Below are 13,333 nucleotides of genomic sequence, written 5' to 3' on the forward strand. Positions count from 1 at the left end.
AGAGACGCTGGTGCTGAGACATTAATAGCTCGCGTCTGCGCTTCCTATGTTTCTGCTTCAAGGCCTCTCGTTGATCGCCCATATAGAGCAAACAACAAGCTTCACATCGACCATGCGGGGCTACTTTGCTACCGCCTCTCCTTCCCCGCTGACCGAACGATGAGGAGCATCTGAAGTCATCTTTCAAGAGGATGTAAGGAGGAATGCGTGTGTCTCTGGAGCATTCAATTCGCCTTGAACGGGCCGAATAACACCGCCTAATGCCCCCTCGTGTCGCGAAATGCTCTCACGACGCCGTTTGTGGAGAACAGTCTGCCCTACCGGAGGCAACCTGACGGTCGGCTCTTAGGGCTGGGATACTGTCAAAGCTGTTGCTGTGGCCTGACGCGAGTTCCGGCTGGCTCCATCAACTCTATGGACGAAGTGACGTGCTGAGCTCTCACTTGAGCGTTTCCTTTGAACTGTCTACATGGAAGATTGGTGGGATCCTCAGCATGTAGCGAGACCCAGTACAGTAGAAGAATGTCAGAAAAGGCCGTTCCTCCATGTAGGTGAACATGGAACTCTTCACAGAACATGGACTTTTCCCGGAATGCCATCATGGTGGCATATGCCGAAGAGCGCCCCTCATCTGGACAAGCCTCGCATGTGAAATAGGTTAGCAGCATGCATGCCCAAGTCGAGGACGGATGAATGGCTCCGGATTGGCACGGCGTGTTCGCGAACGCAGTCGTAGTCCTACGGCCGTGGGCGTTATGATTGGCGTGCGACCCTGCAACGAGGGACTACCGGCAACTTGGATGCTGCCCAAGGTGCTATAATCTTGGAAGATCCATGTACAGGTGAATTATGAGCGGATACGACCCAATCCATGGTGAGGCGTGTTGTAGAGCGGCACATTGACGTTAAGAAGATGGATGTTATGGAAACGGGCTTCGCGTACCTAGTACGTCATACCCGTCAGACCGCGGGGGAAATCTTGCAAGCGAAGAAGTTGGAAAAACATCATGTTGCCCCTTGCCTCACGCCGGACGCCTTGTTCAAGAACCAAGAAAGCATTCTCTTGCTCAGCCCAAGCACGTCCCCGTGTACTTGACCTGCGAAATTAACTTGTTCGAGCTTCGAGAAGCAGCCTGCCAAGCGGTCGACCCCAACAAGCCCCCTCCATCTCCATCCATCTTACGGGAACTTTACAACACCCACCGCTCCTAAATCACATCACCTCAGCTCCCCGCGAGCCGTTTGCCTCGACCCGGCCCCTCGTCTGTACTCAACCTGTATTTTTATAGCATCAGTAGACAACCGACTTTTTTCTGACCGGCGCGGACGCCAAACCGTTGCCCAACATGACTACCCACGTCGTTTCCCTGTAAGAGACCTCTTTCTTGTTTGCGTCCGCACAGATAACCTGTGAATGGCGTGTCGTCAAGGTCGTTGTTTGTTCAGCTCAACTAACGGTCCAGATTCCTTCCGTACACGGTCGACTTTCACGAGTCAAAGTCCAACCAGACCAGTCCACAGCGCCCCGCTCCCCCCAAGCTCGCTGATCTCGACCGAAAACCCTCCGTCAGTAGCAGTATACGCAGCAAGCATGACGAGCAGCCGGTCAGCCTTCTCAAGCGGGCGCCGCCTTCGCACATTCAATTACCCAAGACGCCCATGAGGATGTTGGAACTTGAGGATATTTTCACACCCGGGCAGCCCAGCGCCGCCACACACTTTCCCAAACCAGCAGACCCTCGAGGCTTGGTCCGTAGCGATGCCCATGTTCCGGACTGGGGTGCCAGCGGGCTCTTTTTCAACCAGCCACAATCGAGGGCCGAACCCACCCCACCCGACACAATACTCGAGTATGCGAAAGCACAAGAGCGGGCGCAAGCTCAGAAGGAGCGGATGAAGGCCCCTCAGACAGGAAAACCAACGACAGATCCCCGATGGGCGACAGAGTACACCGTCGTCCCTGCCGTTCAGGGCAACGGTGGGCTCTCCAACGCTGTCCGTGCGGCAATCGATAACAAGAGCATTAAGGATGTCCTAACCGTCGGTTTGATTGGCTTTCCCACAGACAGCTTAAACGAAGAGAAGAAAAACGAGATATATGAGAAGCTCGAGGAGGAGCATGAAGCCCTCACTGTCTTCGTCAGCGACAAGGACTTTGACGGCCACTATGCGCACTACTGCAAGACCATTCTATGGCCCGTGTTCCACTACATCATTCCTGACCACCCCAAGAGCAAGGCTTTCCTGGATCATTCTTGGGTGTTCTATGTCAAGGTCAACCAGGCGTTTGCGGACAAGGTCGTCAAGGGCTACAAGCGCGGCGATATAATCTGGATTCACGACTATCACCTATGTCTAGTCCCTCAGATGATCCGCCAGAAACTCCCAGATGCCCAAATTGGCTTTTTCCTCCACACGGCTTTCCCCTCATCTGAGGTATTTCGTTGCCTGGCAGCTCGCAAAGAGCTATTGGACGGCATGCTCGGATCGAATCTTGTTGCTTTCCAGACCCCAGAGTACGCGCACCACTTCCTACAGACCTGCAGTCGCATTCTTTCAGTAGAGGCCACCGAAGACGGGGTACAACTCGAGAACCGTTTCGTCAATGTTTGGTCATCTCCTATTGGTATCGACCCTCGAGCACTTGCTCTTGCGCGAGAAGAACCCGAAGTTCTCGAGTGGATCCAGACCATGCAGAAGCGATATGAGGGTAAGAAGGTCATTGTCGCTCGTGACAAGCTCGATAGTATCCGCGGTGTACGACAGAAACTTCTGGCCTTCGAGCTATTCCTTAACAAGAACCCACAGTGGAAAGACAAGGTCGTCTTGATCCAGGTTGCCACATCAACGACTGAAGACACAGAGCTGGCTGCGACCGTCTCCGAGATTGTCACACGTATCGACGCGGTTCACTCGACCTTGACGCATAATCCACTCGTCTTCCTAAGACAGGACATTGCGTTTTCACAATACCTTGCCCTACTCTCCATTGCCGACGCCCTTGCGATTACGAGCCTCCGCGAGGGCATGAATCTCACTTGCCACGAGTTTGTTATCTGCCAAGATGGTAGAGCGAGCACCAAGAAGCATAGCCCTGTCATCCTGAGCGAGTTCACCGGCAGCGCTTCTATCTTCGAGGGTGCTGACCTAGCTGTAAACCCGTGGGATTATAACAACATCGCCGAAGCTTTCAGGATCGCGTTGGAAATGACTGATGAAGAGAAGGAGCGACGATACGCAAAGCTGCGCAATATGGTGATGCATCATACTGGTGACTTCTGGGTGAGCAACCTGAGCAACCATCTTGCCAAGGTACATGAAGAACAGTTCAAGCGCGACACCATGTCAATACCCAGACTTTCTTCTAATAACCTAGCTCGCGCCTACGAAAATTCTGGGAAGCGTCTGTTCATCCTCGATTACGAAGGCACCCTTGCAGCATTTGGATCGGTTAGCAATACGATCCTTACCAATACCGAGCGCGTGGTTGATGTCCTCAACGATCTTGTTGCTGACGAGAAGAATGCCGTGTATGTTATGAGCGGTCTTACTGTCCAAGGCACAGAGCTAGTCTTCGACCGCATACGTGGTCTTGGTCTTATCGCTGAAAATGGATGCTTCTACCGTGAAGGTTACTCGGACGATTGGACCCAATTTCCAGATGAAGAGAAGACGGTCAAGTGGAAGGAGTCCGTCAAGCCAATCCTTCAGTACTACGTCGAGCGCGTGGAGGGTAGCTGGGTCGAAGAGCGCCATTGCTCCCTGATATTCCACTACGAGAGGACCCACGACAACGAGTCATCGAGCCGCCACGCCGGCGACTGCGCCAACCACATTAATGATGCTTGTGAGCAGCAGCGCGTGAAAGCTATCCCTTCCAAAGACTCGGTCATTATCGAACCAGTCGACTTTGACAAGGGCACCGCGGCACAACACATCTTTAGCAGATATCCTGAGTCGGCTCGTCCGGATTTCCTTTTCGTTGCCGGTAACGATCGTAGTGACGAGGGCGTATTTCGTTGGGCTAAACAATTGAAGGATAAGGGCACCGTGACGAACGTTCAGACAGTTACTGTTGGTGATCGTAACTCTGTTGCGCTGTCTACTCTTACCAACGGCACAACTGGTGAGTTTTCCACTTATCACATGTTATCAACAACCAGCTCACACGCAGTAAAGGTCTCCTAAGCGCCCTCGCCAAACTTGCCAAGATCCACACTTCTTCATAGTGCTAGTGAGGCACCTTCTTCAAAGTCTCTAAAGACGAGCAATTAGCTGAAGTCGACGAGGTTCTTCCACGAACCATAACACCAACCCACGATCTCATGATACGACCGTGTATGGATGCTGATGTAGCGTGCTCTAATAAGTGAAAAACGGACCATAGACACCTGGATGATTGAGTGTCAAAGCGTGCATGGGTGGAGTTTGGCCGTTTTTCTCTCTCGTACCTAGGTCCCTTATATCAACACAATTTCAACATTTGAATCTGCTGTCTGAGTTCAAAGAATAACTTTCTATGGGAGTGAAGTCCTCGTGTTACCTCATTGTGGCATGCCATAAAGCCCAGGTGCCCATACTACAGTGTATTGTGTTTACTCGACGAATTCACTCCACCTTACAGAATCTTTGATGCGGGCTCATCCGGTAAAATTAAGGTATCAGTGCATCGCATTGCAGGCTAGCTAAGGCGCTTTTCATAGTGAAGTGGGGTGATGTGCCGCAAGTGTGCCCAACTTGACCGGTCAGGGCTCCACCTTGGCGCTATTGCTTTTCTCGCTGTACAAGCGAAAGAAATAGGGTTCATGGACAAAACGAGAAAGGCTTTTCCAAGCTGATGAACAGCTGATAATCAAAGCCTCTCTTGATTGCCTGTTTTAAAACTTATCGTGGCGTTCGCCTCGTCCATAAGGCTCGCAGCAACTAGCGGATGGTATGGGCTTAATGCATTTCAAAAAGGTACGAGGGCTTGTGGCAGAAGTCAATATTGAGCATGGGGGGAAGGTAGTTCCAAGGCCTGTTAGACGTAATGGGAGCCGTCGCAAGTTTACAAATCTCGCTAAAGCAATTTCTCAAATAAAGTGATGACATTCTACGTAACGAGACACTCGCTATCATAAAAACATACATTGCTTACTCTTTCCATACGCTACATTTAGAATAAGACAACCATGAGAAGAAAAGAGAGGGTATAAACACATTTCCAAAAGAAAGGCTGTAGTGTGATGAACCGCTTTGAAAGTAGCAGAGTCATAATTCGTTTAGGCCTGCCGTCTCCACGGCAGGTCTTCCAACGTATTTTGTGATGAAGGCCCAGGATCCGCACGCCTGATACACCAGGCTCCTCGCTACCGAAAGGCGCAGGATCATGAGAAGGACGTGAGATCGTAATGAGAAGGAAAGATAAAACAGCGATGCGAGGAAGTGTCCGAGTCCAGCCAGGACAAGGACTCAAGGACGAATGATAGGAGGGGTCGTAACAAAATGCAACTATGCGTTCGGAAGCCAGAAAGAAAGTAGAAACTGGCCCACAAGACGCGACGTGTACTTGGTTTGGTTGGTAGGCGAAATACTGACTTGCTGGCGCTGTTGCAGGAAGTCGGCTATCATTATCGTTAGCATATGTATATATCATTTTAGATATAAGACGTACTGTTGTCCTTGACTAATTGCGCAACCTGCCTCACAAAGTGGACGCTTGAAGCGTCACCAAACCCAACCTCTTTATCCCAATCAAGTTCCGCGTTGCGCAACGGGTTACACTTGCGGTTATACTTTAACCGGAAGATTTGCTGAACAAAGTGCATCCTTGCATCAATTTCCCGACACGCAATGTCTGCTTGGCCTTGCGCATCTCGTTGGTCGATACCATCGGTTGCAGACTTCGTCGACATGACGACATGGATCGTCTTCTGCTGGTCTTCGAGCGCCATGCACATGCCCAATACTGCAACGAACGCTGGAAGCCACTTGTCACAGCCTTTAGATGACTTGAACATTTGCTGCAACTTATTTAGGATGATGGCCTGGATCGAGCGTTGAAGCCGAGAGAAGAAGTACTTGAGTTGACGGTTGGTCATGCGCGGGGATGTGAACTTGTCGGTATAAGAGTTGTGACCGCCGTAGGAATGCATCCGTGAGAGCGTGGCGACCTTGGTTTCTTCGGCAATGGTAAGAGTATGTGACATGATGTAGGTTACAACGATGAGACGATAGACTTCGCGCAGCAGTTTCGCCTCATCATCGCCCTTTGGTTTAACCCTCGTCATCAGCTTGAACAAATTTTGTTGAAAGTCGTTGTCATCCTCCTTCCAGCAAAGCTCGCCGAAGGCATCAAGGTGGTTGTCGACGATGTCTGAGAGGTACTTGTCATATTTCTTCTCCTCATTGTGGTTGATGTGTACCATTCCCAATGCTGGGCTTTGCTTGGTCACTGCGACTCTTTCGTGCGTGATAGGATCAGTTCCATACTGTATTTGCACCAACAAGGCATTTCCTCGTGGGATAAACTCGTACACCTTGACAGGGATTCTGGGCATGTGGCTTTGACCACAAGTCATCCAGACCGTTAACTCCACATTACCCCACTGGTGTATGTGTTGAGTAACGAAATGTGTCAGGTTCGAGTCCTCGTGCATCTGCGTCACTAAGGCTGGAAGAAAGTACGATGATAGATCAATGAGCTTGATGCGCGTGCATCCAAGGCCACAATCAGCATTCGGGCGCTGAGAACGTTTCAGACACCGCTCGCAAATGTCGCCGGGTCCACATTTGTCTCTTTGTAGGACGCAGTGCCAACAGGCTACAATCTTTCGCATATCATGTGCCGCTTTCGCCACCGTGGGCTCCAAATGAGTACCAAGTGCTCGTCCTCCAGATTGTTTCAAGGCTTTCGATGCCGCACTTGATCGAGACGACTCAGGCTCCGGAGAAGCTTCAAAACTCGTTTCTGGTACACGTGCAGTAGGCGGAAAATCTACCTTCATGGAAGGGACTTGGGGTAGTAGCATGTTGTTAAACTGATGTGCCGGGAATGGATCGAGCATCACCCCAGAGTCTGAATGTTGATAAGATGAGAACATGCCATCTGAGCTACCAGGGCTGGCAGCAGTAGGGCTGATGGCTGGTTGACAAGGTTCTCGTGGGTATTGCCCGATTGATGATGACGCTGGTGATGTTGGAGAATATTGGTGTCCAGTGATGTAATTGTCTGTAAATAGAGTGGAGGATGCATCATAGTTGACAAAATTTTGCTGATCCGGACGGGGCGATGCTCTAGTGAAATGCATCTCTACCGGGGTCTGACTTTGAATATGTGCCCGAGGAACGTGATTATGCGGGCGATGGGTGAGACTTTGTGCTGCCATGGAAAAAGGATTGTCATGAGGTGGTAATGTAGGTTCGCTGGGTGAGATTAAATATGATGGGTCGGTGTAGTTCATCGTCCATGTGTCTACGTCGTTCAGAAATTCCGAATAGTTTACGGGGTCGGTCACCGGGTCGAAGATAACATGGCCTGATCGGGGGACCATCGAAGACCTGGAAGGTCCTTGACCGTTCCAGGGATCATGGCGCGACGGTTGGGTGGTGTAGTTCTGATTATACACACTACTCTGGGGCTGTCCCGCCGATATATGATATGGCTGTTGGGCTTGTGTATGGTATTGTTGTTGGTACTGCTGCGAGTCGGAAGCCATTGTAGCATTTAGTGCTGCGTGTAGTGCTGTCTGTGTGAACACGAAGAAGAAAGAGCTGACAGACCAACATACCTTGATCGCTAATGGTGCCATTAGCAGTGAAGAACATGTTCGAATCCACTGCCGGTATGGCGTTGTGGGAGCTCTGGGTAGACATGGTGTTTCCGCTCTGGTGATAGAAATTGCGTATCGATTCAGAGTCGAGCATCTCCACTTCGAAAGAGTCGCCGTCTGGTGTCCTTACAGACGTGGGAGAATTTGAGGGACTACCATTGTCCCATAGCATCTGGTCAGGCAGTTGATTGCGAGATGGCTCTGGCGGTTGCGAAGGATTTCGACTCAAAGGCGGCGTGGTGGTGAGGGGTATGGGAGACAGCCCAGTATGATTGATCAGAGAATCCGTAGGCGTCTTTGACCGTTGCGTATCATGTTGCCCAAAAATAAACGTATGCGGGTCGATGAATAGTGGTTGATCCTGGAACTGCGGGTAGTGCTGGGAGAACGTGGACATGATGCACAAGTGGCCGCTGGGGGCGGCCGGGTAGGATATCGAACTTCTTAGACCGTGCACATCAGACGGCTTGTCAAATCCTTGCGGGATGATGCGCCAGCGTTGGATTCACGGGCTGGTGGCCGTGGGGTCGCAAAGACAAACAGCTCGTACAGCTCGGATCCCCCAGGACAGACCACGGAGATTGGGAACAATAAACAACGCACGGAAGGGTCCGACCAAAGTGAGGAACGTCCAGCACGACTCGAGGATGGACGCGCGAGAAAAGTCTGTCTCAGAGCGGCTGAAAGTAGGGAGTTCAAATGGCGATTAGTTTGGGGGCATTCGAGCGTATCTTACTCTGCCCCGCGAGAACCGGTGAACAGATCCCCGGCACATGCAGCTAGACCAATAGCTGCATACACATGCACAGCATTAAGATCGCACCAAACCGCATACCGCGGCGGAGGATGATGGTGCAGATGCCCGAATGTTTGACATGGAGAAACAAAGACGCAGGTGGTTCGTTGCAGCAACTCTGGCTTTTTGGTCGCGTTTTCCACTCGGTGATGGCGCAAAGTCCTGCGACATGCTAAAGAGACGAGGGGAGCCTCAGGCATCGAGAATGTGCTGCGCCTCGCTCGCTAAGCCGAACCTCATCAAGGCGGTCTCTGTGAAACGAATGGCGAGTCGCACATGCTGCTGGTGGAGGGTTACGAGAATTCATTGCGGCTCTGCTGCATCATTGACCGGTTGGAAAGGACGACAACTCACTCTGCGGCAGTAGCTGGTGGAAATGCTCAAACCAATCGTTTGCCCAACAGTGTGTTCAATCATCGGCAGGCGCCCGTATCAGAGAATGGTGTACCACCCGTAGTGCTAAATAGAGAAGCTTCTCCAATGCCAGCGCATACTGGGGGCAAGGTCCAATCGCGACGACGACGAAGTGGGCGTCGCGCGGCAATCGATGAAGCTGCTCAAGGCCACAATCGTGATTCCAGCCATAGATGGAGGCGGTGATATTTCGTGTCAGAAGCTGGTGTAATATAATTGTGCTGGTGGTTTGTGAGAGGCGTACGGAGATGATGGCTGTGTTCCATGACCGCAACTTCCAGTTCTGCCTTGCAAGAGCCTCGGCATAAGCTTGTCAGCTACACAGGAACAAGACTCAGCAAGTACCAGGCAGCAGCAAAAGAATCTGTCTAGTGACAATGTATGCTCCATAGGCAACGTTGGAACCTGTCCGCGCTGTTATCATGACGCTTTTGAGGACGCTTACTCCGAGAACTCCGGACCCGCACTCCAACCAATCATAATGACACACTGCTGGCTCGGAGTTTTGGATACCTCCATCAGCTCCACCCCCGGAGCAACGATGCGAGTCACGACTCCGCGGTTTGGTGATAGCAATAGGCAACACCAGCGACACATGTCCTCCCATCCATTGCCTCTTTTCTCAGACTCCGGATAGACTTCAACATGCTGCGGAGAAACGGAAAGCCAAGGTCTGTGGCGACCTCCAAGACGTCGTTATTCGTAAGCTGACCATGTTCCAGATCATGCGAACCATGTCGAATATCGAAAATCAAGTGTGACCACGCGACGCCGACGTGCCAAAAATGCCAGACTCGCGGTGTCGCTGAACAAGTGAGCACATACCAGCCGTTTGCCCGCCATTCTGCTATTGACACCCACCAAAGTGCTTCTACCACCCGAATCCGATGACTAAGCCTGCTGGCACTCCTCGCAAGAAGCCTGAGCCACGTCGTCGTAAAGCAGACGGTCGCCCTGTTGATACGCGTTCATCACGTGGTCATGGGCGGTTGACGTCGCTGACTCTTAGTCCTCCAACACTTAGGGATGACATTGGCACTGTTCCTGTGCCTAACTCGTGGCCAACGCCGCCCGAGTCTGCAACAAGAACAACACAAACAGGCTCAGATCCAGCCCGGAGCTTCTATTTGGGTTCAACTAGCTATGCAGCTGTCTTCACCGAAGAGCGCCCATTGCCGGACACGGTGCATGAACAACCATCCGAAAGGGTAAACGTGACACGCTCAGCATCGAGTCGGAGCATGGGAAGCCGTCACTGTCAAATTGGGGCGGCTTACACCATAGTGTCTACTCTAACACCGTTTGTCTTCTTTGAGAAGTCATTAAACATGTACTTCGAAAATCAGAAAGCGTCTGCTTTCATCGGGCCGCTCATTCTATCGGCTCTTCCTCGGCTTCGCCTGGATCTTGCACAGCTCGTCGCTGCTGGCAATGATGCACACCCCCTATACGCAGAGATGATCAAAAATACCGCACGGCCTTTAAAAGTCCCTTCGACCATGCTTCCGTCCGAGTTCCACACTCTCTTCACCGGGAGAAACCTACGCTGGGAGACGTTGGGTCTAGTTCTAGCTATCGCCGTGTCTAACGCCCAGTTCACTTCGCCTCACGATCCCCTCTTCACACTCGATGATGGGAGGAAGCTGGAGAAAGATGACTTCATCGAGGATATAATTAATGCAACTAACGAATGTATCAACATATGTCAAACACACGGAGCAGTTAATGACAGTACGTAATGCCCGGGCATGGGATGCATGCGAGACATGAACTAATTTGATACCTTCTAATTTTAGTCATGGTATGGCTCGTCTATGCTAACATGATGGTAATAAGCAATTTTTATGGAGATAATTGTACGTGTATTTATATATTCTCGTCAATCATGTAGATGCTGACTACTCCCAGATCATGGGACCTGGCGACGCATGGGCGACAGTGTCTCCGCTCTATATGCGACGGGCATGCACTGCGAAGGCGAGTTCTCAGGCGGCGCCACCGGGGAACCACTCTTTCTCCGTGAGGCGAGGAGGAGACTCTATTCCGCAGTATACCGCTCGGACAAAACACTCGCAGTATTCTTCGGCCGCCCGCCTATGATGAACTGGAGGTACTCCGATCGTAGACAGCTACTCGATATCAGTGATAGGGCTGTTGCTTCTGACGACCCTAGTTTCCTCAATGCAGAACTATCGAAGATAGGCAGCACAGGATGGAATGTTGAAGGCCAACTTCATCCAGCTTCCTTCCTCAGACTACGGTGCCAGATCGCCGTCTTCAAAGAGAGGCTATTAGAACAAAGCCTTGCTGGAGAAAAGGACAGCGATTTAGTCGGCAACTTACAGTAAGTTATTATCTACAGATCTTCCCTAGATCTTGCTAAAAGACAGAAGAGCGATATCAACGGAATGCATCCAGTGGTGGGCAACTCTCCCTAGGCACCTTCGATACGAAACGTACACTGAAGAGGATGCCTGGATCGGCCTAGGCGCAGGTTTGACATTACACTTGATCACCACGTATCTAGATTATCTGCACCTACATTTCCAGACACAGAGACTTCTTCATCGACAAACACAACAAGCACTCCCAGCTTTGCTGGAGGTGTCGCTGAACTTGCTCTCCACAACTCTGGTCTCTACGAAGCCTAACAATAGGGTCTATGAAACGAGACGACACTTTCCCACCGTCACTTTATTCTACTGCTTCCCTGCTGCTGGCGTTCTAGCCCTGGAGCTTAGACGGTGCACGATCGAAGGGGTACCTCTTCCCGACACCATTTCGCGCGCCGATGTTATCCGCACCCTCTCCGTGCTTACTTCCTGTCTTGAGTGGATTATTGTACCCGGCGATGGAAATCACAAGCTCTGTAGCGAGTTGAACAAGATGCTAACACTAGTACTGGACGAGGTACTCAACTATGAACCCCCTACAAATGGTGTCCAGGAGAATGGAGAAGAGGTGACTGGGTCTGGGCAGGGGTTCTTCAACATGCCGATGATCGATGGATTAGATCCAATTCCGACGGAAGCAGCGGACTTCTTAAACTGGTTGGACGATGCTACTTGGAACAGCACAGTAATTCTTTTCTATCAATGTACATGTGAGGGACACGTACTGACAGGAATCCAGGATCTCTTCTGAACCACATGAAAGGATGTCTCATGAAGGCTATCTATAACACATCACGAGCAATATCCAGGAACGACAGAGTGACTGTGTGCAAACCCGTTGGATTACTTGACGTCGATATCAAACTATCCCAAAGGAGAGAGAAAGCTCCGAACGCAAACGCCAGTTCCAGTCATAATTTGGTCGAATATCGGCCCTCTCCACTATCGGTAGCACGGCCATCTCGATGGACTATGCTGCTATCACTCTCTTCTCATCATACACGACCCTATCCCTCGCCCGCGTACATTCTTGACATATTCTCTAAGTCCAAGACTCTAGAGTGTAGAAAAGTAAGTCGCGCGCGCAGCATGTAACACTTCCTTCTCCTCGTACGCCTTATCCGTTCTCGTTCGGTCGCTGGTTCTCGATGAAGTCTCTGAGGCTATATAGCGTGTCAATGTGCATTCAGGGGCCAATGGTACGGGTGTTATCTACATTTCCGGTTGAAGACCTTGTTCAGAAGACTCTTGGAGGTGGATTTTCCCGATGTTACCGAGTAGGCATCTGATGATGTGTAAGGTGGGGGCGCGGTAGTCGTTGAGAAACGCGATGAGGTGGTGTTCGAGGTAGACATTGTGGGAATCGGTGTAGCGAGGTTTTTGAGTAGATAACGACGGAGGCTACGATAATGGGATATTGAGGCCGTTGGACAGGTTGATGGAAGTGTCTTGCTTTGATGCCCTACAGGCGCCATTCCTCCATGTTATATATTCTCGCATTGCAAGACCTAGCAGCAAACATGGCACATCGCATCATCGATCTCTTTCCCCATTGGGTCTCGGAATCACATTGTGACTCCTAACTCTCCAACTACCCACCATCCTCATGAAGCCACTAAGACTCGTGCTAGGCAATAGTGCTAGTTCGGACTTATCTTCTTACTGATACGATGTATTGCTCAGCAACTACATTATTCCGAAGACACTACATAGTCAGGCGCCCAACGCCCGACGTTTAGCCATGAGCGAGCACCGGTCAATTCTAAATGCCTGTCGGACTTGGAACAGGTTGCATCTTACACCGACTAAGCTTCTAAAGCTTCTAAAGAAATCCCTCTTGTAAATTCGAGCGGGTATGCGCAAGCCTGATTGTTTGAGGTGGGTTTGTCAGGTTCGGGATAGATTTTATGCCGATACTA

The 13,333-nt window shown here is 50.9% G+C and overlaps 5 protein-coding genes across 5 annotated transcripts; 3 read left to right on the forward strand and 2 right to left on the reverse strand.

The window, feature by feature from the left end:
- The first annotated feature begins 665 nt into the window (after nt 1-665).
- K460DRAFT_366652 (uncharacterized protein) lies at nt 666-1,369 on the forward strand. The gene has a single exon (XM_040933421.1). It carries the CDS (start codon nt 914-916, stop codon nt 1,094-1,096), a length of 183 nt encoding a protein of 60 aa, XP_040788364.1. The 5' UTR covers nt 666-913; the 3' UTR covers nt 1,097-1,369.
- Nucleotides 1,021-4,496, forward strand: K460DRAFT_366653 (glycosyltransferase family 20 protein). The gene is made up of 3 exons (XM_040933422.1): nt 1,021-1,369; nt 1,464-4,126; nt 4,180-4,496. Exons 1-3 carry the CDS (start codon nt 1,347-1,349, stop codon nt 4,227-4,229), a joined length of 2,736 nt encoding a protein of 911 aa, XP_040788365.1. The 5' UTR covers nt 1,021-1,346; the 3' UTR covers nt 4,230-4,496.
- A 527-nt stretch (nt 4,497-5,023) lies between these two features.
- Nucleotides 5,024-7,725, reverse strand: K460DRAFT_366654 (uncharacterized protein). The gene is made up of 2 exons (XM_040933423.1): nt 5,654-7,725; nt 5,024-5,603 (listed from the first exon to the last, which is right to left on the reverse strand). The coding sequence occupies exons 1-2, from the start codon at nt 7,695-7,697 to the stop codon at nt 5,491-5,493; spliced, it is 2,157 nt and encodes a 718-aa protein (XP_040788366.1). The 5' UTR covers nt 7,698-7,725; the 3' UTR covers nt 5,024-5,490.
- A 1,941-nt stretch (nt 7,726-9,666) lies between these two features.
- On the forward strand, nt 9,667-12,165 carry K460DRAFT_406038 (uncharacterized protein; the record flags this gene model as incomplete). Its single annotated transcript, XM_040936915.1, has 7 exons — nt 9,667-9,692; nt 9,744-9,834; nt 9,888-10,752; nt 10,818-10,877; nt 10,930-11,365; nt 11,415-12,099; nt 12,154-12,165. 7 exons carry the CDS (start codon nt 9,667-9,669, stop codon nt 12,163-12,165), a joined length of 2,175 nt encoding a protein of 724 aa, XP_040788367.1.
- Nucleotides 12,166-12,470: 305 nt separating this feature from the next.
- K460DRAFT_406039 (uncharacterized protein) lies at nt 12,471-12,769 on the reverse strand (the record flags this gene model as incomplete). The annotated part of the gene is made up of 2 exons (XM_040936916.1): nt 12,471-12,577; nt 12,631-12,769. The coding sequence occupies 2 exons, from the start codon at nt 12,767-12,769 to the stop codon at nt 12,471-12,473; spliced, it is 246 nt and encodes an 81-aa protein (XP_040788368.1).
- Between the last annotated feature and the right edge of the window lie 564 nt (nt 12,770-13,333).

Source organism: Cucurbitaria berberidis, assembly GCF_010015615.1.
Source record: "Cucurbitaria berberidis CBS 394.84 unplaced genomic scaffold K460scaffold_3, whole genome shotgun sequence".
Lineage (NCBI taxonomy): Eukaryota > Fungi > Ascomycota > Dothideomycetes > Pleosporales > Cucurbitariaceae > Cucurbitaria > Cucurbitaria berberidis.

Bases quoted from the DNA above. Each gene is read 5' to 3' on its own strand.
- K460DRAFT_366652 (XM_040933421.1), top strand. From the start codon at position 914: ATGGATGTTATGGAAACGGGCTTCGCGTACCTAGTACGTCATACCCGT.
- K460DRAFT_366654 (XM_040933423.1), bottom strand. From the start codon at position 7,697: ATGGCTTCCGACTCGCAGCAGTACCAACAACAATACCATACACAAGCC. The intron at 5,604-5,653 runs GTACGTCTTATA...CGATAATGATAG, and splicing joins GCAATTAGTCAAGGACAACA to CCGACTTCCTGCAACAGCGC.
- K460DRAFT_366653 (XM_040933422.1), top strand. From the start codon at position 1,347: ATGACTACCCACGTCGTTTCCCT. The intron at 1,370-1,463 runs GTAAGAGACCTC...CTAACGGTCCAG, and splicing joins ACTACCCACGTCGTTTCCCT to ATTCCTTCCGTACACGGTCG. The intron at 4,127-4,179 runs GTGAGTTTTCCA...CACGCAGTAAAG, and splicing joins TCTTACCAACGGCACAACTG to GTCTCCTAAGCGCCCTCGCC.